Source organism: Medicago sativa, chromosome 5 (genome assembly GCF_051527215.1).
Source record: "Medicago sativa cultivar Bolivia chromosome 5, Bolivia_mono, whole genome shotgun sequence".
Lineage (NCBI taxonomy): Eukaryota > Viridiplantae > Streptophyta > Magnoliopsida > Fabales > Fabaceae > Medicago > Medicago sativa.
In genome coordinates this window covers 32,306,907-32,334,530 of record NC_140753.1, presented here as the reverse complement: position 1 = coordinate 32,334,530, position 27,624 = coordinate 32,306,907, and the positions used below count along the sequence as shown (strand labels likewise).

The following is a 27,624-nucleotide window of genomic DNA, read 5'->3' as shown; positions in this document are numbered from 1 at the left end:
TCTGCTTTAACTACACTTAATGTAAAATTTGAATTTCAAATCCCTTCACTGTTACCCATCAAACATTGGTATTCCATCAAACATTCAATGCTCGCTTCTTTCCAAGGCATGCACATGGCTCAAAAATTGGCTTCAATGTTACCCACTCTTCTCAATCCAAAGGCATCTGAACCATCCATAACAAAACTATTTCCTTGCCTTTTGTTCTCTCTATCTCCTCTCCTCTCACGCCCATTTTTCTCAGATATTCATCTTCCATTTTCAGTCCCTCTTCTCTCTCACTCCAGTTACTCTTCTAAAAAACCAAGTGACGATATCACAAGTGACGAATCCGGAGAAGACGAAGATGGATAAGATTATGTTTTTATTGTGTGCCTCAACCTCTAAGGAACTGATTCTGTGGTTCTTGCTCAGTTCTTATTCCAATGATTAATTTCGTTAGCTTTTGTCGTTACCTGCTCAATTCACCATGTGTTTCCGGCAACAGCGTTCTTCTCGACACACGCTATTTTTTTAAGGTAAGACTAAGAGATGACCACCATTTTCAATTTCTTTCGGGTTCTTACATGATATTTGTTTTGTCCTTCCTTTAACCAATTCTAATCAACAATTTTAATTTGGTTATTGTGCAAACTCCTAATCCTAAGATTATTGTTTTTGACAGGAAAGCAGTCAGCAAGCAGGATCTTATCACTGCCCCTACCGAGAGTCGATTTCAGATTGATATTGAGAAGAATTGGGTAGAGTCATGCAAGGTAACTGGTCTTATGAATGAACTTGAAAATCTTCGCTCATCAGGATTTAAGAGCATTGTTTTCTGCCAGTCGAATGCTTTTCTAGACCTCTTGCAGATTCCCTTTACTCGGTAAGATTCTTTGCTGGTTTATTCGTTTTTTTTGAGAATTTGAGTGAATGTAAAATCATGAAAAGAGCTGTTCCCAAAGTCAGTCATGATTTTTTTTTTCTACATTGCGTCTTAATCATTCCATTGAAGTTGATATCAGCTTTAACGATTGTTGTGATCTTGCTACGTGCTTTATCTGTTCCTTTCTGTATCATGCTTAACCATCGGTCTGGTTTGCAGATCAGGGTGGTATGGTCCAGTTTTTAAAACTATGATTACGTGTTCAGGTTTCTTTTTTGATTCACTTTGACAAAAAACTATTGTTGGAAATTCCGCCTTCATTGCAGTCCGCCCCTAGCCACTTAATTGCGGCATTTTGGTTGCCTTGTGTTGGGAAAAAGTAATCAAACAATTCTCAGAAGACAGCGACATACATGCCTTAACATATTTTCTCATGTTTATCTGTTACCTAATCAGTGTAGTGAACTGTTTCAATGCTTTGACTATTAATAACCATCACCAGTTATTTCTTGCACCAGGTGTTGTTGATGTCACTTAAAGCTGGTGGAGTTGGTATAAATCTAACAGCAGCTTCCAATGCTTTTGTCACGGTAGGTGCATATCAGTTTTGTGTTGCTTAAACTGATTTGTATTTTTCTAGCTTCAGCTTTTCTAACACAGGGCAAATGAAGTATTTGAGTTTGTTGAATGAGAAAAAATAGGACATATGGTGAGACCGTGTGTTTCAACTACACAATGAGCTCTCTTTATATACACATCAAAGCAATTATAACAATAATATTTACAGGATATTCTGTTCTTTTTTACACGATATGATAGGATACGATACGCCGATCCTATATATATATATATATATATATATATATATATATATATATATATATATATATATAATAAAGTACATACATGGATCCTAATCTTATTTTCAATAGGATTCTTTTGAGGTTTTCTAACAAGGTTTCAGTTGATGCTTGGTAGAAACACTGCCTGAAAAAAACTGAAATCTAAATATGGATCTTTGATTAATTTGAAGCTGGGAGATAAATTAATGTAACAACGCAAATTTAAGTTAATATATCCACAATACTTTTACTGATTTCTATATAAATTTTACAGTTCTGGTATTCCTTTCAAAAGCTCTATAGATCAGTAGTCCTAAATTCATAATGCTAATTATAGTTAATCTGTGTGGATGTATGATTTTTACTCTATGTTCCTTCACAAATACTAATATAACTTATTTTAGTAGCTTGCTTTGGTAAATTATTCGAGACATTTGTTTTTCTTAGGTGAGATCTCCTCAAACCTTCCATTTTCCCCTGCAGCACATGTGGTTGTTTTGGTAGAGATAATATTTAAAATGTGGGAGCTGAAGTTGGTCCTGATTTTTTTTGTTGGTATTTTCAAGTCTCTGTTGAGTATTGGTTATTATCTTTGTAGATTTTATAGTTGGTCCTAAAACAAATTCAAAATATTGTCACACATTGGTATTTACATATTTTGTTTACTTCCTTTTGATGTGTTTACTTAATATCGTTTCCTTTCTCTCAAATCAGATCCCGGACCAACCGAAAGTCAAGTGTCATGTCAGTTCTATTATTGAGCTTTCAAAAGGAAAAACAAGTGATAAAAAACAAGGGCTACAAAATGTGAGTTTTTATTATCTAGATGAAATAATGTGAGTGAACTTATAACTATGGCTGCATGTATATTCTGTGCGTTTCTGTTTTGGTTGTAGGTCTCTTTACTTTTTTTTGAGTGTTGGCTGCATTTTGAGTTGTTTCCTGCAGCTCTGTGTTGCGCCCTGCAGGTCCGTTGTGAAATTTTTCTGGAGTTGGTTTTCCGGTTGGTAGCTGTTGTGTTTTGCATGGCTGAGTTTGCTTAATATTTGTTGAGGTTGTTTTGTGTTCATGTTGCAGTTTCACTTGGCACTGGTTTTTTAGTTAACAGTCTGTTGTTTTTAGGTTCTAGCAGGTTTTAGTTAACAGTCTGGAATTTCACCCTTGCATTTGTCCATTCCCGTGAACCGCATTACAAGACCGAGGGTGAATGGAAGCAATTTTGTTCAAACCGAAGACTAACTGTGGGGTCATTTATCAGGATTGGTGTATCAAGAATATTGGAGCTAATACTTCTTTCTTTATCACATTGGATTTTTAGATTATGCATTTGGTTGTCGAAGTGTATCAATTCTGAGCGTTTATTGTCATTTTCATTCAGATGTGATAAATTATGTACTTTGCCCTTATGAACTGATCCCAGCATGGCTTATGTTATTTGACTATTCTACTTTCATTTTCTTATTATGAAAATATGATGCTCCATTTTGAACTATATACAATGTAACGTAAAATCATTTTATAATTGTTGATTTACAATGACTTCAAAATGTGACAATGTTGATTTCAACCGTAATTATAATATGATATACTCGCTAATAGATGACAGTTATTCATTGTACAAGTTATGATCAATTGTAGAAACACCGCGATTTCGGAGCTGCTTTTTACTGTGCTATTATTCAATCTATAATCACCTCTATTTAGAACGATATTTTTACGGTGTCATTGTTCGATGTATAGTCACCGCTATTTAGAATCACAGCTATTTAGGACGAGATTTTTATTATTTTGTTCTTCGATGTAAAATCACTGCTTTTTAGAACCAACTGTCTTAACTTTGTTATTTTTCTTCACTTTAAAATCACCACTAGATGAATACAGATTTTTAATTGTCATTGCACAACTATTTAGTAAAATGTTTTACCTGTTCTATTCTTCAATTTAGAGTAACCCCTATATAAAACGGGATTTATATTTACATTATTCTTTGAGGTATAATAACCGCTATTTTCGTTTATATTTTAACTGTCTGATTCTTCGAGGTAAATTTATGCTATTTAAGACGATATTTTTACATTGCTATTTTAAGATGTAACATCGAAGCTATTTAGAAACGTAGTTTAACTGTTTGAATGTTCTTCAATTTAAAATCTGTCATTAATATAGCGTATATTTTTACTGTGTTATTAGTCAATGTAACATCACCACTATTTAGAAACATATGTTAAATGTGTTGTTATTCATCAATTGTAGATCAACACTAAGTTCCTCAATTTTCCGACTGTGTTATTATTAAGTGTGATTTCACCGCTATTTAGAAACATATTTTTACCGTGTTACCGCAGAGTTCAAATGGTAATGTTCCAATGCATCAATTAGATCAAGGATGTTCAGGGAAGCACAAAAAAATGCACCAGCACAACTACTCATTTTATGGCACTCTCAAGCATAAAAAAATGCATCAGCGCAACTATCATATTAAATGCGACGGTTCCCTTTCCCTCTCAACATCGTAATGTACCAACATGAACTTTTTTTTATTTTTTGTATTTTTACTATTAACATTGTATTTGCACCAAAAGCACATTATTTTCTATTTATTTGAATGTTCTATTTGCCGTCGATATGACCCGTGCGGCAGCACGGGTGCAAGGTCTAGTTTAATGCTAATCCTCTAAACCCTAAAATATTTCCCTCCTTCTATATGTTCAATTTGAAATTCAAATTCTGCATGTCATGTATTACGTTGATTCCACTTCCATTTTTCTCACAAATACTTGCATCTCCCATAATCAGACTAATTAATGCGCACTAATATTTCTCCTTTTTCCAATATACATTTTCATTCTACCGATGCACCTATTGTTTTTCTCATTCCCCACAATACTCATTACTGCTTCGGTCCTTCTTCCCATTGATTTTGTTCCTATTCTACTTGACACCTATTTCATTCCTTCTTCTTACAAACCTTTCCTTCAATACTACCTTCTTCAGTTTCTCCTATACACCCATTACTCATTCAATATTCCCTTTATTCGAATTTTGTACCTCTTTTCACAATAAGGTAATTTATGCTCAATACTCCTATGCATAGAATCTCTGTGATTCTTATTTTTAGTTTTTTTGGTTGTGGTTTTTCCGTTTCCTTCTTTCTTTGCCATTTATTTATCATTTAAGTTTGTTGTTGATCTCTCTTTCCCAGATTTACCGTTGTTTGTGGTAAGGTCATTAGTTTTGGGTACTTTGGTTCACTAGAATTTGGATTTTTTGTTTTTTGAATATGGCTACCATGTGTTAGATTGACGCATGTGTCAGTCTGTGCAAATCAAACTCAGCATACTCTTCAATTAATCAATTAAACTAATTTAGACATAGATTCTCCTCAAAAATTTAGTTGCTACAATTTTTTAAATTTCTCGTAAAGCATGATCTCAACAGCAAAATTGTTTGTACTAGCTCTCTATCTAGGTATGTAGTTTAAATAAAATCGTGATGAGTTATGGATTTTTTTCTCTACACGACACAAATATATGGTGTGACCATGGTCTTTCATTCACTTATAAACTTATGTCTAATTTGTAAGAGCTATTCTCACAGGTTCTTTCTTAATTAAGCGGTTTATTTTCTTCAACAAGAAATGAAATTTGACATAGATTAGATTTTACATATACATATATTTGAAAATATTAAACGGAGAATTTGTTAAAATTAATATGCTGATAAGAAACAACTTGCAAAAATCAGGTGTGCTCATATGTATACACTCATGGGCTGCTTTGGTATAGTGTGCTCATATGTCTACACTCATGAGATGCTTTGGTATAGTCTATGCGGATGCTAATTGAATATGAGGGTGATATATTTTCCAATGGCTGGAGGTTTGAGTCAACCATATGAAATGTTACAATTTTTTTACATTGTGCATATCAAGTTTCTAACTGGAAGGCTTATGATTAAGGTTGTAATGGACTAACCGTGGCCAACACATGCAAGATGGAGGCTGAGTTTCTGACAAGTAACACGTCAATTGATTTTAAATTTTGTGGTTTCATTTATTTTCTTTTATTTAGAGACATCTCATGAGTAGATGATGTTATGGTTTACTTAAATGGGGTTCATTGTATTAAATTGAAAGTCCCATTTTTTTATATTTTGGGAGTCTTTTAGAGTTTGATTTTATGATTATTTCTCTCAACTTTTTACATGTGAAGCATGGGCACCTATCTTTGATTCCTCATTGCCAGTTTAGAATGGTATGTTGCATTATATACTAAGTAACTAAACCTTTTATCTTACCTTTTTCTAATATTGTTGCTTAAGATGAACCCTAGCAAAACAAACTTCGTTCTATAATGTTTCTCTTTCCACTATTTTTTTTGTTTGCAGGCTATATGTTAAGTTGAATTTGATATAATCCATTTGTTTAGTTGAGAGTTTAGAATGATTTATGAATTTAGTTGGCCGGATTTTAACTTGCAACAGAAATGTTGCCTTTTCATAATTATGCATTGCGATTCGATAATGAAGCATATTATGTGTTTGTTTAAATCTCTAAACATGTCTTTTACTCATACTTTTGTCTCTTTGTAGTGTCTTGCAGGCGCTAACAACTTCAGATAGACATTGTGGTTGTGAGTATAATTAAAGGGTGAATTTAAGGTGTTTCAAGCTGGAATATGTGATTAAATATGTGATTAACAAACAAGGAATAGATGGAAGGGAAGTTACAACATGTGATCAATAGAAAAATTTAAACCATTATTACGTCTTCTTCTATAATCTAGAAAACACTAGATTTGCTTATTTACTTTGCTAAAGAAAGTGTTCACAAATATAAACAAAGTTGTCAATGATTTTTCTGGTGCAATCTAAGTTGGGATTAGTAAAAATCAATGAGAACTCACATATTTTGTTCTCTGCCCATTTGTGTTGAGAGACTTCATTTTTGCATAACTAATCCACATCATGTATATTGAATTTCATATTTATTAGTGTATATAAGTGATAAAATAATATCTCATGATTGTCATATATGTCTAGGTTCACTAATGCAATTTTTGGAGGTTTATATTGCGAGAGAAAGATAGGTTAATTTTTGGAGTTTCCGAAGTGGTGTCTTGGTATTTTACGCTGCTGAGGGGGTGTTTTTTTTGGGTGCTATCGTGGTTCTGCCACAGTTGGTGGGTGCTGTTGCTGCATTGACAATAGTCCGCGCACTGAGTGAGTTTTGTTGTGCTGCTACTGCTTCTGGCTGCTGATGCGGTTTGGTGTTTGCTTTAGGAGACCTGCCAGTTTTTTGTGGTGTTGGCTGTGTTGTTTCTGTTGTTTTGGTCCCTTGTTCTGTTATGGAATTAGGACTCTAGGGGGTTTTTATCGAGTCTTTGTCTTGGTGGAGAGGTGTCATATGTTATAAGGCCCTCCTTGGTGGAGAGGTGTCAAGGCCCTCATTTTGGTGCAGATCATGCAATACATAAGAGCAATGGTCCAGGCGACAAATAAATATTACAAGTGTTTTTTTTTTTTTACAAGAATACTATAAGTGTTTATAATTATGTATGTATAGTTTGTGATACATTGGTGTTGTACTTCAAGTATTTGGTGTAATTTAAAGTTGTAAATATACGCGGGGAAAAAGGTGTATGATGTAAACCTCATTATACTCATTATTGTGCCTTAACTTAATGAATTTATTTGTTGTTTTATTAAAAAAAAAAAAAATAACAAGTTTGATTGTATAATGACAGAGACATGGAATAGACTTTCAGGAAAGCAAATGTTTTCAAATATGAGACCTTTATATTTAACCAAAAATAATGAGATCTTTTTATCAAGTAAAATTTAAAAATAAAAATTGGGGACCTTATGTGATTGTTGTTTGGCCTTATTTAACATCAACTTTTATTTTTTATTTTTATTTTTATGATATACGTTATACAATACAAACTATATTATACAATCAATACGACCCGTGCGGCGCACGGGTCATCAATCTAGTAAATTTACAAGACATTGGGATCACAAGTCCCATGTTAGAATCACCTCAATAAAAAAAAAGTTCCATGTTAAAAGAGACTGGTCTTCTTTGTGTTCCAAAAAAAAAAAAAAAGAAGCAAAAAGGACGAAATAAAAAATAAAAATAAAGAAGAAAAAGAACATAACTGGTGCGTCTGAGCTGTGCTCAGAAACCAGATAGAAACCCTTAATCCATGGCACAACGAAAAACCATACAAATAGAGGAGTATCGATTATAAGTTTCAACACATTATATGAGTTCATTCTCTTTACCTTGACTGTAATGATAATATCATCCAGCCTCAACTCCTCAAAAAGATTTTCAAGTATGTTTCCTCTCATAATTTCCATCTCTGGAAATTTGGAATCTCTGTTAGGGGTGATAGTGGTTTCATTCACTAATGTGTTTCTTCATATTAAGCTCTTATATCTCTTAAGCTTCCGGTTTACCCTAAAGGTCGTTATATATAGTTTAGAAAAATCATTATTTCCGTATGATATTGCCAGCATTAAGATACATTAACTACCTTAAATCTAACAAAATTTTTTATTTTGAGGTGATGAAAGAGGTTGTGTTGAACCCTTTTTGGCCACTAAATTGTTGAATAGTTTAGTCATTTGTAATTGTGAGGTAAGGGATGTACGTGCACCAAGTCTTTGTATCAAAGAATACGTGGGAAAGGTTTTCCTTATATTTCTATATGTACTCTTGAGGTACGTGTTAAACTGTATTACTTCTTGTAACATTAGATAGCTTGCAGAGCAAGTTACTAACATTAGATAGCTTGGAGAGCAAGTTACCTTGTGATTCCATAGAACCTTATCATGTACTAGCTTCACTTGATCCAAAAGTTAGTTAGAAGTTTGTTAGGTTCATGAACTGCTATATATAGCATTGTTGTAACAGTTCACAATTCAATTGAATGAAACTAGAATTTTCTCTCACTTTCTCTCTTTCTTCTTCATCAAGATTTAGCTTTTTCTCTGTTTTCACCATGGATATGGTGAAGTTTAAGATGGTATCAGAGCTCCTCTGAGCTCTGCTTCGCATCGCCTCTTTCTTTCTTTCGGTTATTTTTTCTTCTTCTCCGATGGTGCGTGGTAATGCCGGTAACGCCGCCGCGAACGGTGGTGCTCATGGAAGCGCAGTTGTTCCTCCGCTTCTCGATCCGTCACAACAACCTGGTAATGTCTATTACGTTCACGCTTCCGATGGTCCTTCCTCTGTTGCTATTACTCCAGTATTGAACAATTCGAATTATCATTCTTGGGCGTGTTCAATGCGAAGAGCGCTAGGAGGAAAGAATAAATTTGATTTTGTGGATGGATCAATTCCAGTTCCTACGGAGTTTGAACCAAGTTTCAAGGCATGGAATCGTTGCAACATGCTTGTTCATTTGTGGATCATGAATTCTGTTGAAGAATCCATTGCGTAGAGTATCGTTTTTCTTGAGAATGCAGTAGATGTTTGGAACGAACTCAAAGAAAGGTTTTCTCAAGGCGATTACATTTGAATTTCTGAATTACAGTGTGAAATCTTTGGATTGAAACAAGATTCACGCTCTGTTTCTGAGTTTTTCACTGCTTTGAAGGTTTTGTGGGAAGAACTTGAAGCTTATCTTCCCACTCCGGTTTGTGCTTGTCCTCATCGTTGTACTTGTAATACTGGTGTTCTTAATGCTAAACATCAACATGAGATTACACGTTCTATTCGTTTTCTCACTGGCCTTAATGATCAATTTGATCTTGTGCGTTCTCAAATTCTGTTGATGAATCCTTTACCAACTCTCAACAAGATTTTCTCAATGGTACTACAACATGAGAGACAGTTCAAAGTTTCTATTCCTGTTGATGAATCTAAGGTTCTCATCAATGCAGTGAATTACCCTACGTCCCAAGGAAGAGGACGTGGTTATGGAGGTTCTTCATCCACCTCTGGTTCAAAACGTGTTTGTTCATTTTGTGGAAGAAGCAACCATATTGTTGATACTTGTTATAGGAAACATGGTTTTCCTCCAAATTTTGGCAAGAATTCTACCATTGTTAACAATTCCTCTCTTGAAGTGCATGAAGAAAGGGAGGATATGTATGATTCAAAGAGCTGCAAAGGGAGTGATTCTTTTGGTATCACAAAGGAGCAATATGAACAGCAGGTTAATCTCCTTCAAACTCAACAGAGTTCTTCTAGCAAGGTGAACCATGTCACTAATCATGTGACTTCAGGTATATCCAGACTTTCTTATGCTCTGAATCAGTCCAGTTTTGGTTCATGGATAGTTGATTCTAGTGCAAGTGATCACATAAGTTCATCTATTAGAGTCTTTGATTCTTATCAGTCCATTAAACCTGTTCATATCAAGCTACCAAATGGTAATATGGCTATAGCAAAATTCTTTGGGACAGTTCAGTTTTGTCCAGGACTGATTGCCAAGAATGTGCTATATGTTGCTAAATTCAAATTGAATTTGTTATCTGTGCCTAAACTATGTGTTGATAGTGACTACATAGTAAATTTTGATAATGATAAATGTTTAATACAGGAAATCAGGAACTTGAAGATGATTGTTTTGACTGATTTAATAGAGGGATTGTACTTTCTTGCTACACAAGCTTCCCCGTCAACCAAGCCTCAGCCTGTCATAGCCTCATCTCAAACCAGTTCAAAAAGTTCTTCTTTTCTGCCTCAAGAAGCCTTATGGCACTTCAGATTAGGTAACTTGTCCAATTATAGGTTACTTAGTTTGAAACAATCTTTCCCTTGTATTAAGATTGATGAAAATTCAGTCTGTGATATATGTCATTACTTTAGACATAGAAAATTACCCTTTCAACTCAGTGTAAATAAAGCAAACAATTGCTATGAAATGTTTCATTTTGATATATGGGGTCCTGTTTCTATTCAATCTATTCAGGGTCATAAGTATTTCATTACTGCTCTTGATGATTACAGTCGTTTTACTTGGATTATTCTATGTAAATCAAAATCTGAAGTTCAAAATCATGTTAAAAATTCCATTATCATGATAGAAAATCAGTTCAATTGCAAAGTTAAAACTATAAGGACAGATAATGGTCCTGAATTTCTTATGTCTGATTTCTATTCTTCTAAAGGTATTGAGCACCAAACAAGTTATGTTGAGACTCCCCAACAAAATGGGAGAGTGGAAAGAAAACATCAACACATCTTGAATGTTGCAAGAGCCTTACTTTTTCAATCAAAATTACCTAAACAGTTTTGGTCTTATTCAGTTTTGCATGCAATTTACATAATCAATAGAATCCCTACTCCTCTGCTGCAAAACAAATCTCCATATTTTCTTAGATTTGGTCATAATCCTGATCTAAACGGTTTTAAAGTCTTTGGTTGTCTTTGTTATGCTTCTACTCTTCAAAATCACATAACAAAATTTGATTCTAGAGCCAAAAAATCTCTTTTCTTAAGTTACAAGCAAGGTGTTAAAGGAGCTGTTCTTTTTGACCTCAACACCAAAATTATATTTGTGTCTAGGCATGTAACCTACCATGAACATATTCTTCCCTATACTAATCATAATCAACCTTTTCAATGGCAATACTATTCAAACAACCCTACTACTTCTGTCATTGAACCTGAACCAGTCAACAACACAAATCTTAACCAACAACAACCAGACACAATCAATGATACTAACCCTGACATTTATGAACCTGAAATAACCCCTAACATAGAAATTGACAACCATGATCCACCACCTACACATATTTTACCTAACCCTGATTCATTACCACTTAGAAGGTCAACCAGAACCATACAAATGCCTACCCATTTGTCAGATTATGTGTGCAATTCCTCTAAAGAGCAAGCTAATTCATCATCTTCAGGTATACTTTATCCTATTAATCATTTTCATTTACTCAATAGTTTGTCCCCTTCTCATCAGAAGTTTGCTTTAGCTGTTACTAATGCTCCTGAACCTACAAGTTACAATGAAGCAAGCAAACAAGACTGTTGGGTTAAGGCAATGGACTCTGAACTTAATGCTTTGGAACACAATAAAACTTGGATTTTTGTGGATCCCCCACCCAATGTAAAACCTATTGGAAGTAAATGGGTGTATAAAGTAAAGCATAAGGCAGATGGGAGCATAGATTGGTAGCAAAGGGTTATAATCAAGTTGAGGGGCTTGATTTTTTTGACACTTTTTCACCAGTAGCTAAGATCACTACTGTCAGAACTCTTCTTGCTTTAGCATCCATTAATTCATAGCATCTGCATCAATTGGATGTGAACAATGCTTTTCTACATGGAGATTTATCTGAAGATATTTACATGTCTGTTCCTCAAGGTGTTGTAAGCCCTAAACCAAATCAAGTATGTAAATTGTTGAAATCACTTTATGGTTTGAAACAAGCAAGCAGGAAGTTGTATGAAAAATTGACTGGCTTCCTAATCAGTCAAGGGTATAAACAGTCTACTTCTGATCATTCTCTCTTCACTCTTCATTCAGATTCCATGTTCACTGCACTACTTGTTTATGTAGATGATGTTATAGTAGCAGGCAATTCAATAACCGAGATCCATAGAATTAAACACACTCTTGACACAGAGTTTAAGATCAAGGATCTTGGCCAACTTAAATATTTCCTTGGCATAGAGGTGGCACATTCTAAGATTGGAATCAACATATGCCAAAGAAAATATTGCCTTGACCTTCTTCATGATACTAGATTACTTGGTTCAAAACCAGTATTAACACCACTTGATCCATCTATCAAGTTACATCAAGACACTTCAAAACCCTATGAAGATATTCTCAGCTACAGAAGACTTGTGGGAAAACTCTTGTATCTTACCACAACAGACCAGATATAGCCTTTGTGACTCAACAATTAAGTCAATTTTTGTCTGCTCCAACTATTACTCATAATGAAACAACTTGCAGAGTTGTCAAATATCTTAAGGGAACTCCTAGTCAAGGTTTGCTATTCAGAAGAGATTCAACCTTACAATTACTTGGTTTTACAGATGCAGATTGGGCAGGGTGCTCTGATACCAGAAGATCAACCTCTGGCTATTGTTTCTTTCTTGGGTCCTCACTTATTTCAAGGAGAGCTAAGAAGCAGCAAACAGTTTCCAGAAGTTCATATGAAGCTGAATACAGAGCCCTTTCATTTGCCAGTACAGTGGCTTCCTTATTTGTTGAAAGATTTGGGAGTATCATGCATTAAGTCACCTGTACTATATTGTGACAATCAAAGTGCAATTCATATAGTTGGGAATCCTGTATTTCATGAGAGAACAAAGCACTTGGAGATAAACTGTCATTTTGTTAGAGAAAGATTGCAGCAGGGTCTCTTCAAATTGCTTCCTATCAAATCCCAATCACAACTTGTAGATTTCTTCACAAAGCCATTGCAACCTAAAAGCTTTCATTCCTTTATTCCCAAGCTTAACATGTTAGATATATACCATGCTAAGCTTGAGGGAGGGTGTTAAACTGTTTTACTTCTTGTAACATTAGATAGCTTGCAGAGCAAGTTACTAACATTAGATAGCTTGGAGAGCAAGTTACCTTGGGATTCCATAGAACCTTAGCATGTACTAGCTTCACTTGATCCAAAAGTTAGTTAGAAGTTTGTTAGGTTCATGAACTTCTATATATAGCATTGTTGTAACAGGTCACAATTCAATTGAATGAAACTAGAATTTTCTCTCACTTTCTCTCTTTCTTCTTCATCAAGATTTAGCTTTTTCTCTGTTTTCACCATGGATATGGTGAAGTTTAAGAGTACGTTCTCATGTTTTCACACTTCTATTTCAATTTCATCTTAAGATTCTTTATTTTGTTTCTAAATTCCGTTTAAAATCAATTAACTTGCGTAACTGATCCTATTCACCATCATTCTTCATTGTGTAGATTCTCTCATCACTTCCTTATATATTAGAGGATAAGTGTCATTCTTTGTGTAACCTGAAGTTATTGGAAGTAAATCAAATTTACCAAAAGCATATAAAGCTTCTACTTAACCACATCCTTCCATATCTGACGGGATTGTGGATATCTTTCATCAAAATTAGCCATCTCAAAAAAAGTTGTCATCAACAACAATTTATTAATGCTCTTTGAAGAGTCTATTTAACATAATGTATGTTGTTATTTAAATTTGATCTTGGATTTTCAATATAGTTTATTTGTTTTTTATTTAGTCAAATGATGTAAACTTGGTGAGAAGAACTATCTGTTAGAAGTTTGAAGCAAAGTAAACATCAAATCAATAATGAAACCCATTTTTTAATGGTTTTTGTGCACATATTGAGAGTTGTGGCCACATGTTTCTTTGGCTCGTAAGTCATTTTGACCCGGTTTTAAAGTAAAAGTGTAATTTCAGTAAACTTGATTTAGTTACTTTTGAGCTTCTATTATTTAAGTTAAGTGATAAATTTGAAAAAGACCTATTGCCTAGAGCCTATTTGGAAATCGTATTAGATTGAGGTTGGTTATATCTCTTTCAAACATCCATGGTTGACAAAAAGTTTTCAAAATATCAAAAGATGATGAATTTGTGGGCAAATATACATATGCTTGTATTTAGTTAATGGGTTGTATGTGGTAAGATAAATTGAACCATGATGAAAATATTCAAGGACTGATAGCATAATTTTCTAATAATCCATCATTAGGTTAGTTGTGATTGCTAAAATATGATTTGAAAAATCACATGTAGTGCTCATTTGAGGACAATACTAAGGAGAAAAGTATTGTATGTAAATGTAAAGCAAAAATCATGCATACTTGGTTAATGTATTAAATAGAGATAGAAAAAATCGTATAAATAGAAGCTTAAAGAGAAATTCTCTTATTGATTTTGTTTCTCAACATTGACAAAGATAAGAAGTTAAGTTTATTAGTTGCACGGTGGAAATGTTCGTCCATGTTTGGTATGTAAGGTTCAAGTGTCGATCAAGTAGTAAGTAACTATATTATATTTGCTAAATACATCTGATCCAAAATGGGTCAAGTTTCAAATTTTAATATTTATAATTGGTAGCTTTGAATGGACAATTTACTAATGCCATAGGCTAGCATGAGTATGACATGTCGAGCACGATACATTCATAACTTTCTAAGGGAGCATACACTACATCTGTTTTCTTATCTGATTTTGCAATGGTGACTCAATCAATCTAGTCTTAGATTTCTTATATTTAAAAAAATTGTTCATGGTTTCATTATCCAAACTTACTGCAAATGAAAAAATTGAATGTAATGAGATTTAGTTTTTGTTACATTTATTGGTCTTTGGACGGAGAGTTAAAGGTTAGAGAGAGGATTTAAGATGATTTTGAGAAGTTTCTAAATACATCAAAATAAACATAATTGAAGTAGTAATAATGAGGAAATTGTACTTTTTGTTTATCCGCGTGTTGTTTTTTGAGTAAACCCTCATTTGGGTTCTTGAAAGTGTACCTCATTATCAGCCACGTCTCCAGAACAAGGAAACACAAAAAAAAAAAAAAAAATCCCCCAAAGTCTCTTCCGTTAGTCATTAACATCCAAAACGTTAACTGAGCGTTAACTTTGCAGATCTGGCCATTTTTCTGCCATCTCAGCTGCAATGAAGGCTTTCCACGCTGGAGGGACTAAATTGGAGGGTGAATAGAAAGATATCAACGGTCAAATTCCGTCCCTCCTTTATTGTCACCCATTTCATCTGCATTTCTCCCTCATCTCTGTTTTATCCTGGTTTTTGGGTATCAAACATTGATTAGGTTTGAACCTTTTTAACCTTTGATATCTCATTTTTTCTTGGGAAGGGAAAAATAAGAAAAACCCTTGAGAATCGAGGTCCGGGAGTTGTTTTCGTCATGGGAAGGTGTTAGGCACCCATAACGACTATAGTATCCTATAGGAACCGTCTTTACTTTCTACGCACGCGCTTTATTTTTAAATGCTATTTGAAAGTGTTATTTACACCTAAGGGTTTACTAGGTTAAGAATTGGAGGGAGAAGAATGTGTTTGAATTTTTATTTTATTGGACTTGGAGAAGTTTTGACTTCTTGCCTACATACCCTTTTAAGGGATCAAACTCCATGTAGTTCTCTTTCAAAAAATGTTTTTTGTTTTTGTTGGTTGATTTTAATTTTGAAAAAGGAATTTTGAAGAATAAGAGAGAGAGGCCTCATGGGCATAAGGTTCGAAAAATGTGAGGTGGAATTAGTTATTTTGCAAAGAAAAAAGCCTAAGTATGATTAAAATTCATTAAGATTTTTGTTTAAGAAAATAAAGGGAAAATCAATGGGATTTTGATCCCAAAGTTTATTTAGAAAATTATTTGAGTGAAGTTGTTCATATTTTTTTTGAAAAGAGAATTTTTGTCTAAGTTTCAAGGCTCCTAAACATACATCTAAGCATACATTCCCTAAACATACATCTAAAGTATCCGTGTGATGTGTGTGCATGTGTCGGTGCTTGTGTCGGTGTACATCATTAGAGTCCATTGTCCTTTACATATGCCCTAGTTTACATTCTATGGTCTTGCAAGAAATTAAAAGCATAAGGTAAAGTACAAGAATTCCTAGGTTTTACATTCTAACTTTTGCATGAATTTTAAATTGCAAGAAATATAAATCTAAAGAGATGGGATGAGAATGCTATGAATGAACTATGGATGAGAGGGTTAGTAACATAATATGGCATAATAGAATAGAAATTATAAGAAAAAGAACCACTAAAAACTTGACAAAAAGTGATAAGATCCTTAACCTAAAAGTAACAACATATGCCTAAAGTTTATCATAACATCAAAACAAGTATATGACCTATAATTCTCACACCAAAACAATTTTCTAAAGGTTTTATTACAATCAATGATGTGAGGATTATAAGAACACATTCAAGTCAAGAATTATGATATGTTTAGACATATTTGGCACTTTATCTTCACAAACAAACATTAAGTTGCCTTGTAAAGCAAATAATTAACCACACATATTCACATACAGCAAGAAGCACATCCAAACAGTGACAAATCAATCCCTAATCCACACATCCCAACTCACAAGCATACACTAAAAATTGGAGTCAAAATTATGCATATTTTCACAAGTTCTAACACTAAACATCACAAAGAAGCAAGAAAATCATCACATTATTTTTATTAACTTTTGATATGCAAAATCACCACAAAAACATCACAAAATGGATAAGAAACATGTATGAAATTTTCTAGAATTTTTAAAGGATTTTTAGGCTCAAGAACATGCAAAACTTCACAAATTTTAACAAGAAATAGTACACAACTAACAAGAAATACCACACATATTTTTAATCAAGATTTATCATGTAAAACAGATCAAGAATTACAAAAAAAATACAAGAAAACAACTAGGAAATTTTTTAGGAAGTTTAACAAAATTTTCAAGTGAAACAGGGGTGTAAACAACAATATGCAGTGTTAAAATAGCAAGAAAATAGGTAAAAACGAAATCCAGTACAGAAAGTAGGCCCAAGCCCACACACATATGGATTCTGGATCTCAAGGGAGCTTGTGGAACGTAGGATTGATCCAGGAAGGCTAACCCTAGATCTAACGGTGGAGATTCAAGGTCCATGGGTGAACCAGACTGGTTCAAACGAACCAGTCTGGTTCATACACCTATATAAGTATAACAGACCTGTCTAAAGTCATTTCACTCCTTTCTTTCTCTCTCTACGCCTCAGACTTCTCTCCCTTCTCTCTGAAACTCCGTCATCTTCTCCGGCGGATTTGACCACCGCCGGCGACGATCCGGTGACGGAACCCTAATCTTCTCCGATCTACATGGATCTAAACCCTAAACTACTCTATTTTTCATGCTGATTTCGAATACGAGCTTAGATTTGAGAAATAAACGGTGGAACTCTGTAGATCTACGTTTGATGTTTCGGTTTCAAATCTTTTTCAATCTTTTTCAACTTTTTTTGAAAGAAAAAGTTCTGGAATTTGTTGATCCACCTAGTTTCACCATTTATTTATGTTTATGAGCCTTCGATGAAGATTTGAAATAGAGACGAGAAGGTTTTATGAGTTTACCTGTTGGAAATTGGAGATTCGAACAAAGAGAATGGTAAGAAGGATGTTGATGCTTCCTTTTCGTCTCTGATGAATATTTTGATTCAAACTTCGAAAATAAATCGAAGTTTCTTCGTCTTCTCACTCTTCGTCTTATGCTTCTTCTCTGTGAATTGATCGAACTGGTTCTTTTCTTCGGTTCCTCTTCTTCTCACCTCTTCATCTCTGTGATCACACTGATTCGTCCTTGAGATGGATCGGTGTTAGAATTGCAGAGAACGTAGTTCGATGATGAAGATTCACTTTGAATCTCTAAGAACTGCGAGAAAAAAAAGCTTTAATTCGAACTGATTTTATTTCGCAGTTGTTGGATTGAGTTTTGTGTGATGAAATTGATAAGGATTTGTGATGAATTGGTGTGAATTTGTGTTCTGGACAGTTAGGGTTCGTGATTTGGGGATGAAGTTCTTCATGAACTTCATCGTGTTCTTGGGGATTTTCTGGGTTTGATTTGTTTGATTCTGGAGAGAGAATGAAAAGGTGTTTATTGAGTTGGCACTGAATGAATGGTCTTTTTTCTGACTTGTACAGTGATGTGGCCTTTTATAGGCTGCCATGTGTATCCCTAGACCAATAACAATTTGACACCTGGACTGGATTGAATAATGGCTCGGCCTTGGATTGTTTTGGACATAGGGACCTTTCTGCAAATTTTGGAACTTTGGTACTAATCTTTAATTTTAAAAAAATAAAGGACAAAAATGCAATTTGCAAAAAAGGACTAAAAGCAGAATTAAAAACCTAGAGGGACTAAAATGCAAAAAAGGACCAAAAAATAAAATAACTAAAATTGAATTAAAATTGGTAATTTTGACTAAACGTAAAGTGAAACAAATAAAAATAACAAAACGGACTAAAATGAACCAACTAAATAAATGAGGTACTTCAAAGTAACCTCTCTCTGTCAAAATTTCATGTGAAATGACCAAAATGCCCCTAGGGACTAAAACGACTCAAAATGACTCAGATGCAATTTAAAAATGGTTTTTTAACAAGGAGTTAAAGCAAGAGTTTATACAAGCAAATTAAAAGACTCAGAGACAATTTTTTAGAGATTAAACAGAATTTTAACACTGGAAATGACTAAAATGCCCTTAAGGACTAAACTGACTCAAAATGACTCAAATGTAATTTTTTTAAAAGGGATTTTGACATGAATGAAATCAAGGACCTATACAAACAACTTGAAATGACTCAGAGGCAATTTCAGAGATTAAAATGAAGTTGGGCACATGAAATGACTAAAATACCCCTTTGTTATGAATTTTGCAAATAATATTGAAATGAAGTGCAGAGAAACATGCAATTGATCAGAGACAACTTCAAAATGACTTGATATGCAAGAAAAACATTTGGATGGTTTTAAATGTAAGAAGACATAGACAAATTCACAGTTTTAAAAGATTTTTGAAGCTAAATTGGGAGATAAAGCAGAGTAAAATATCAATGCAAAACAATAGCAAATTGGCAATCTTTCAAGAGTAAGAGACATATATATATCAAAGATGAAAAAATAATTTGAGCAAGTATTTTTAGGTCCAAAATTAGGGTATAACAGCTGCCCCTATTTAAGTTTCTTTGTCCGGAGGGTCAAGAGACGAAGTCTTTGACTTGACGGGACGAAGATACTTAAATATTAACATTTGCACTGTTTTTGGACATAAAAATACGCTTTCAGATTTTCAAAAACATGAATGCCATGCAACATTTTGATTATGAATGCAAGACAAACAACTGGAGTCTACAGAGCACGTCTCATCACTGGGGATTTAGGTAGACATTGACAGGGTAGACAAACCAGGGGACAAAAGATAGGTACAAGCTGTCCTTTGGATCGAACTCGCCACTTGACCATGTAATACAAACAGAAGGTGAGCACAAGCTGTTCTTTGGATTGAACTTGTCACTTGACCCGAAACATAGGCATATAGGGAGATTCAAGCTGTTCTTTGGATCGAACTTGTCGCTTGACTGAAGACTCAAACAAATAGGCAGGTACAAACTGTTCTTTGGATCGAACTTGCCGTTTTACCTGGAGACATAGGCAAAAGGCTGATACAAGCTGTTCTTTGGATCGAACTTGCGGCTTGATCAATATCACAACATGTAGGTAGGTGCAAACTGTTCTTTGGATTGAACTTGCCGTTTGACCTGGAGACATAGGCAAAAGGCTGATACAAGCTGTTCTTTGGATCGAACTTGCAGCTTGATCAATATCACAACATGTAGGTAGGTGCAAACTGTTCTTTGGATCGAACTTGTCGTTTGACCGAACACATAGGCATATGTAGGTACAAGCTGTTCTTTGGATCGAACTAGCCACTTGACCAAAAACAAGACATATAGCAAGATACAAAATGGAAGTTTGATTTAACAAGATACAAATTGAGGGTAAGTTGACATTGACTTGAAAAATGGGCATGACCATTGTTGCTGGCCCAAGAGCAAATTGAGAGTGAATTAACACTGATTTGAATTGAATTGAAAATTGATATTGAAAGAGACATTTGAAAGTTGAACATAATCAGAGATACAAACATAGACATAGACATGGAGTTGAATTGAGAGTTTAACAGAGACGTAGACATTGAATTGGAGAGTTGAAATTGAGTTGAATTGGGAATTGAAATTGAGTTGAATTGAAAGTTGAGATTGAACTGAATTGAAAGTGGAGATTGGAGATGCGACATGTATGTATGGTTTAACAAGATCATTAAATGTATGAGCACATAAAATGCATGATTATGCATGTATGAATGCTTGGAAATGCATGATTGGTTTACAACTTGGCAGGAAAGCTTCACAGGGACAGACAAATCATTGGAAGATTGGGCACGTAGTGGCTCGTGCTAATAACATATTCACATGGAAATCCTCTTTGGAGGGACCGTCGTTGAGAGACATATCGAAGCCATGACTGAGGGCAATATATCATATCACATACAAAACCTGTAGAAGAGGGACCTTGGAAAATTCTTTGATACAGGTCACCGTTGTTAGGCGTGTCAGTGCTGGGTAAATATTAGAGGTTCACATCTGTGGTCAATGCTTTTCATATCATTTTCATTCTTCAATCCCATTTTAGCCTGAACCGCCCTTTCGGGTTTTCGATTCACCGGGAATAAATTCTCTTCATTGCCCCATTTTTGCCTGAATTGCCTTCATAGGTTGTCAATCAGCGGGGTGCTCATTTTTGCCTAAGCCGCCCTTTCGGGTTTTCAACTTAGCGAGCTTTTCATTTGCATTTTTTTCAAATTTTCATTCTGTTTTTTTTCATTCTTGCCATTGACCACAGATCATCCTGGGGAACAACCTGCTTGTAACACGTATTGGAATAGTCATTGACACTCATTTACTCATGCATGTTTCACTGGAACTGTTGCTCAGGTTTGCTTTCAAAATAGACAGAAAAAAGTTTTTTCAATTTTCAAAGATGCTCATTTCAGACATTGACATTATCAAATAGAAAGAAAACATTTTGTATACATTATTGAAAATAGAGTTTCAAACAACAGAACAGGCTCAAATTGATGTAGAAGAGTGAAAGTCAGCCAAAGGCATAACTCCACGGATTTACAAAGCTTGGAAAATGGTAATTTTATTGGTTGGTGGTATATTGAACACGATGACCGCTATATTTCATAGAAATTTTGAATTCACAAGTACAGAAACCTCTGATGAAGATGATCATTGACAGTTGCAGATGCCCCAAGGGGTGATGGTGTGTTGCCAGATATAGTTACTTGTCTTTTACTATCAATCTTATTTTTTCATGAACCCCCCTTTTGGGTTTTCGGCTCATCGAGACGCTCATTCTTGCCTGAGTTGCGTACAATCTCAGCGAGCTTTTTCATATTCATTTTTTTGTCCCTAATTTTTGCCTGGACCGCCCTTTCGGGTTTTCGATCCACCGGGAAGCGCATTTTTGCCTAGGCTGCCCTTTCGGGTTTTCGACCTACCACGCTGTTCTTGTCATTTTTAGACAAAGTATTTCTTGACTATATCGGCATTTACAGGATTCGGAAGTTCAACACCATCCATGTGTGTAAGGATCAAAGCACCACCAGAGAAAGCCTTTTTGACAACGTAAGGACCTTCATAGTTAGGTGTCCACTTGCCCCTTGGGTCGGGTTGCTGGCTTATCCTTCTTTTCAATACAAGTTCACCTTCCCTGAATTCTCGAGGTCAGACTTTCTTGTCAAAAGCATTCTTCATTCGTACTTGATACAGCTGTCCATGAGCCATAGTGTCCATATGTTTCTCTTATATCAAATTCAACTGATCATATCGACTTTGACACCATTCAGCCTTAGTTAGTTTTTCTAACATGATCACTCGAAGAGATGGAATCTCCACTTCCAGAGGGAGAACTGCTTCCATACCATATACCAGAGAAAAGGGAGTTGCCCCAGTTGAACTGTGCACTGTAGTACGGTAACCATGCAAGGCAAAAGGTAGCATCTCATGCCAGTCTTTGTAAGTAGTAACCATCTTCTGAACGATCTTCTTGATATTCTTGTTAGCGGCCTCAACTGCACCATTCATCTGAGGTCTATAAGGAGAAGAGTTGTGATGTTCAATTTTGAATTCTTCACATAAAGCTTGCATCATGCTATTGTTCAGATTGGAACCATTGTCAGTGATGATCTTGTTGGGAACACCGTATCGGCAAATGATGTTATTCTTGATAAACTTTACTACCACTTGCTTGGTCACATTTGCATAGGAAGCAGCTTCAACCCACTTGGTGAAATAGTCAATTGCCACCAGAATGAAACGATGTTCGTTAGAAGCTTTTGGCTCAATTCTCCCGATCATGTCAATGCCCCACATAGAGAAAGGCCATGGGGAAGATATAACATTGAGGGCATATGGAGGCACATGAATCTTGTCAGCATAGATTTGACATTTGTGGCATCTCTTGGCATGTGTGTGGCAGTCATGCTCCATAGTTATCCAGTAATAACCGGCTCGTAATAGTTTTCTTGACATGGTGTGACCTGTAGCATGGGTCCCAAAGGTGCCTTCATGTACATCGTGCATCAATTTCTCAGCTTCTTGTCTATCAACACATCTCAATAAGACCATATCATAGTTCCTCTTGTATATGATTTCTCCGTCCAGAAGGAATCTATTAGCCCATCTCCTCAGGGTCTTTTTATCCCTGTTGGAAGCACCAGGTGGATATTCATGATTCTGCAAGAACTGTTTGATATTATAGTACCAAGGTTCTCCATCATTCACATCTTCATCAGCCTGATCTGGCATATTTTCAATAGTAAACACATGAGCGGGCCTATCAAGACGTTGTACCTTGATTACGGGCACATCATTCCAGTGGTTCACACGAAACATGGAAGACAGAGTAGCAAGAGCATCAGCCATCTGGTTTTTATCCCGAGGGATGTGGTGCAGCTCAACCTTTGTGAAGTATGTCAACAGACGTCTTGCGTAGTCACGGTAAGGGATCAGCTTCTCATGATGAGTCTCCCATTCACCCTTTATCTGATTAATGACAGGCGCGGAATCACCATAGATGTCAAGATGCTTGATTCTCATATCAATGGCTTCTTCAATGCCCAAAATACATGCTTCATATTCAGCCACGTTATTCGTGCAGTGAAAGGAATGTGGTGCCCCTGCGGAGTTACAATAATGGCTCCAACCCCTTTACCATAAGCATTAACAGCACCATCAAACACCAATCCTCACTTGCTATTGGGATCTGGCCCTTCATTGATCAGTGGTTCTTCACAGTCTTTTGCTTTCAGATACATAATCTCCTCATCAGGGAAATCAAACTTAATCGGCTGGTAATCATCAAGAGGTTGACAAGCAAGATGCTCAGCAAGGATACTTCCTTTGATTGCTTTCTGAGCTTTGTACACAATATCATATTCAGACAACAGCATTTGCCAACGTGCAATCTTTCCAGTAACAGCAGGCTTCTCAAAAATGTACTTGATTGGATCCATTCGGGATATCAACCAAGTTGTATGATTCACCATATAATGACGCAGGCGTTTGGCAGCCCAAGCTAAAGCACAACAAGTCTTTTCAAGCATTGTATACCGAGTCTCACAGTCGGTGAACTTCTTGCTCAGATAGTAGATAGCATGTTCTTTCTTTCCAGTCTCGTCTTGTTGACCGAGAACACAACCCACGGAATCATCTAACACCGACAGGTACATAATCAAAGGCCTTCCTTCCACTGGCGGGACAAGGATAGGTGGTTCCAACAGGTATTCTTTAATACTATCAAAAGCTTCCTGGAATTCATCATTCCATACTACGGGCTGATTCTTTCTGAGCAATTTGAAAATTGGTCCACAGGTAGTAGTCATGTGAGATATAAATCTTGAAATGTAATTCAGGCGTCCGAGGAAACCTCTGACTTGCTTTTTAGTTTGAGGGGCCGACATCTCTCTGATAGCTCGGACTTTGTCAGGATCAACTTTAATGCCTCTTTGACTGACAATGAAGCCTAGCAACTTTCCCGATCGTACACCAAATGTGCATTTGTTAGGATTCAACCGCAGCTTGTACTTTCTCAATCTTTCAAACATCTTTTTCAAATACACGACATGCTGCTCTTCATCATTTGACTTCACAATCATGTCATCAACATACACTTCAATCTCTTTGTGAATCATATCATGAAACAGAGTAGTCATACCTCTTTGATAGGTAGCACCAACATTTATCAAGCCAAACGGCATCACTTTATAACAGAACGTTCCCCATGGAGTGATGAAGGACGTCTTTTCTCTATCTTCAGGTGACATCCGTATCTGGTTATAGCCGGAGAAACCATCCATAAAAGAGAACACTTTAGACTGAGCAGTACTGTCAACGAGCACATCAATATGAGGCAATGGGAAGTTATCTTTCGGACTGGCTTTATTCAAATCTCTGTAATCAACACACATTCAAACTTTCCCATCTTTCTTTGGTACTGGTACAATGTTGGTAATCCACTCAGGATATTCAGCTGTCATGAGGAAACCCGCATCAATTTGCTTTTGCACCTCAGCCTTGATCTTAAGAGCCATGTCTGGATGAGACCTTCTCAATTTCTGTTTGACGGGAGGACATTCAGGTCTTATTGGTATCCGATGTTCCACAATCTTGGGATCTAGACCCGGCATATCTTCATAGGACCATGCAAAGACATCTGGATAATCATGGAGAAGCTGAGTAATCTTCTTTTTCACTTCTGGCTCAAGTGCAGCACCAATCTTGATCTCTCACTTGTTCTCCTCAGTACCCAGGTTGACAAACTCAATCTCTTCCTGGTGAGGCCGAATGGCTCTTCTTTACTGCTCAAGCAGTCGAGTGATCTCATACGGTATCTCTTCATCATCCTCTTCATCTTCAGCTTCATATACAGGGAATTCAAAATTTGGAGGAACCATAGGGTCACTGTGTTCAACGGGTTCATTATGGTTCAATCTGCATAATATGATTTGGGATGATTTTAGAAAAATGTTTTTCATGCAGATTTTTGAAATTAATAAGAAAATACAGATGTTTTGGTTTTCTCTGGCATTACCATTATTTCCAAGAAAAAGGCACTAAAAAGTAAAAACAAAGAGTCGCGGAAAAGACGACAACTTTTATTGATAACGGTAATGCCGAAACAAACATGCCCTTACAAAGACATCACTTTCGCCTTGGGCAGAGCGAAAGGATTGTTATTTTGAAAACAAAGAAAAGCATGAGCAACAAGGCACATTACATGGAAGCATGCATGACTAAAGGAACATCAATGGCCTCCCAATTCCTCATGGTGCCTCCTGGTACAACAAATGTAGGCACATAGCTACTCTCAACAGCATCTTCAGCAATAGCATTGATAAACCCAGCACTATAGAAAGCTCATGTTGAAACGCCCGAGGTCGGGGAGAACCCAAGGCCCTCTTTACGCTTGTTTTCCAAAATCTGTATCACTTTGCCCCAGCCAGCAGCTTGCCCTTCTTGAACAGCTTTCTGGGCGTCTTTCAATGAAGCCATACTAGCACTAGCTTTCCGGGGATTTGCACCTTCAACAGTCAAGCCTTGGAATGACGTCCCTTCAGCGGACCCTGCTTCAACACAAGAGAAAGATGACACTTGGCTAACCAGATACGCTTCTTCACCATGTACAGTGACAAGCTTACCATTCCTCACAAACTTGAGCTTTTGATGCAGAGTGGAAGTTACTGCCCCAGCGTCGTGAATCCACGGTCTTCCGAGGAGACAACTGTAAGAAGCATTGATGTCCATGACCTGAAAAGTGATCTGGAATGTCTCAGGACCAATGGTAATTGGCAAATCTACTTCTCCAAGAACATCTTTACGAGATCCGTCAAAAGCCTTAACCAAATAACTGCTTCCCCTTAGAGAAAGTCCATGATGACTCAACTGTCTCAATGTGGACTCCGGTATTACATTTAAGAACGATCCCGTGTCCACCAATACATTGGATATCATGTCAGACTTACAGTGCACTGAGATATGCAGAGCCAAGTTATGGTGCTTTCCTGCTTCGGGGAGTTCATCGTCACCAAACCCCAAGTTATTGCAAGCAGTAATGTTACCCACTATTCCATCGAACTGATTCACGGAAACTTCATGATCAACATAGGCCTGTTCCAGTACCTTCATTAACACTTTCCTGTGAGCTTCTGAGCTCAGGAGTAGAGACAAGATGGATATTTTTGACGGAGTTTGCAGCAGCTGGTCTACAATCTTATAATCGCTCTTTTTAATAAGCCTCAGAATTTCGTCTAGATTAGATTCTTCAATGGACTGGCCTGGTGGGCCGGCGTTCTTGTCAATAGGAGCAACTGGTGGAGTTATTGTGGCAACAGGTGTAACCACCTTCTTTTGGAACAAGGGTGGACGGACCTTTCCGCTCCTTAGAGTTGTAATTTCTCCAGCAACGTTATCAACCGTAGCTGGGGATATCAAAGGCACTTCCACCCCATTCTCAATCATAGTTGCATCATACTTGTAAGGGATTGCTTTAGTAGAGGCATAAGATACTGGGCCAGGTAACCTGATCACTAAGGGTTCAACATCCCTTGTCTGAGATACCCTTCCAGCAGGAGAATCATGAAACACTGGCACAATCACACAAACATCACTGGCAATCAAGTGTTTATTATCCATTAGGCTCTGTATATCATCTTGCACCACACAACAACCCATAGGATTTTGAATAGATTCTGAACAAGAAGCATGATTGTGATTGAACAAACAAGCCTGACAAAGTTTGACATGTAGTGGCACCAAAGGAGTAGCGACATTACGGACATCTAAAGTAGGAGCTTCTCGAGGAACACGAACTCTTTCGAAAGCCTCGATCATGTTAAGGACAGCGTGGTTTGGAAGTGGATTTTCGAGAACATGAGGAACACTATTTTCAAAAGTCAACCGTCCTCTGTCTATCAGATCCTTTACGACATACTTCAGAGCATAGCAACCCTCCACATCGTGGCCTTGAGCGCCCTGATGGAATTCACATGTGAGATCCTGTCGGAACCTGGGAGGCAATGGCGTAGGCGGAGGCTTTCCTGGTCTGGTGACGCAGTGGCCTTTAGCGAGTAGAGTTGGGAGCAGATTAGCATACCGCATTGGTATTGGTGGAAAATAAGTCTTGGGCCGAGGACCCTGTTGTTGCTGCTGTTGCTGTTGAGCAGGAGGCTGCTGTTGTACTTGCTGAGCGATGGCATTAACGGGCACTGATGATTGACCCGGTGGCAGAGGATATTGCTGGTAGAATGGTGGGAAGAAAGGATGTTGAGAGTACTGCATATATTGGTAGGGTA

The 27,624-nt window shown here is 36.3% G+C and overlaps 1 protein-coding gene and 2 long non-coding RNA genes across 3 annotated transcripts in view; 2 read left to right on the top strand and 1 right to left on the bottom strand.

The window, feature by feature from the left end:
• The first annotated feature begins 242 nt into the window (after positions 1-242).
• LOC146921830 (uncharacterized) lies at positions 243-1,521 on the top strand. Its single transcript, XR_015012247.1, has 3 exons — positions 243-518; positions 665-865; positions 1,384-1,521. It is a non-coding gene; the product is annotated as an uncharacterized LOC146921830 (long non-coding RNA).
• A 633-nt stretch (positions 1,522-2,154) lies between these two features.
• Positions 2,155-3,254, top strand: LOC146921829 (uncharacterized). The gene is made up of 3 exons (XR_015012246.1): positions 2,155-2,262; positions 2,422-2,514; positions 2,830-3,254. It is a non-coding gene; the product is annotated as an uncharacterized LOC146921829 (long non-coding RNA).
• Positions 3,255-17,963: 14,709 nt separating this feature from the next.
• The window catches only part of LOC146921828 (uncharacterized), a 37,176-nt gene continuing 27,515 nt past the window's right edge, over positions 17,964-27,624 (bottom strand). Inside the window, exons 2-3 of the mRNA XM_085711392.1 lie at positions 25,934-26,640; positions 17,964-18,071 (exon numbers count right to left, since the gene is read on the bottom strand). Coding sequence (XP_085567518.1) covers positions 17,964-18,071; positions 25,934-26,640 — 815 coding nt within the window. The remainder of the gene's footprint in view (positions 18,072-25,933; positions 26,641-27,624) is intronic.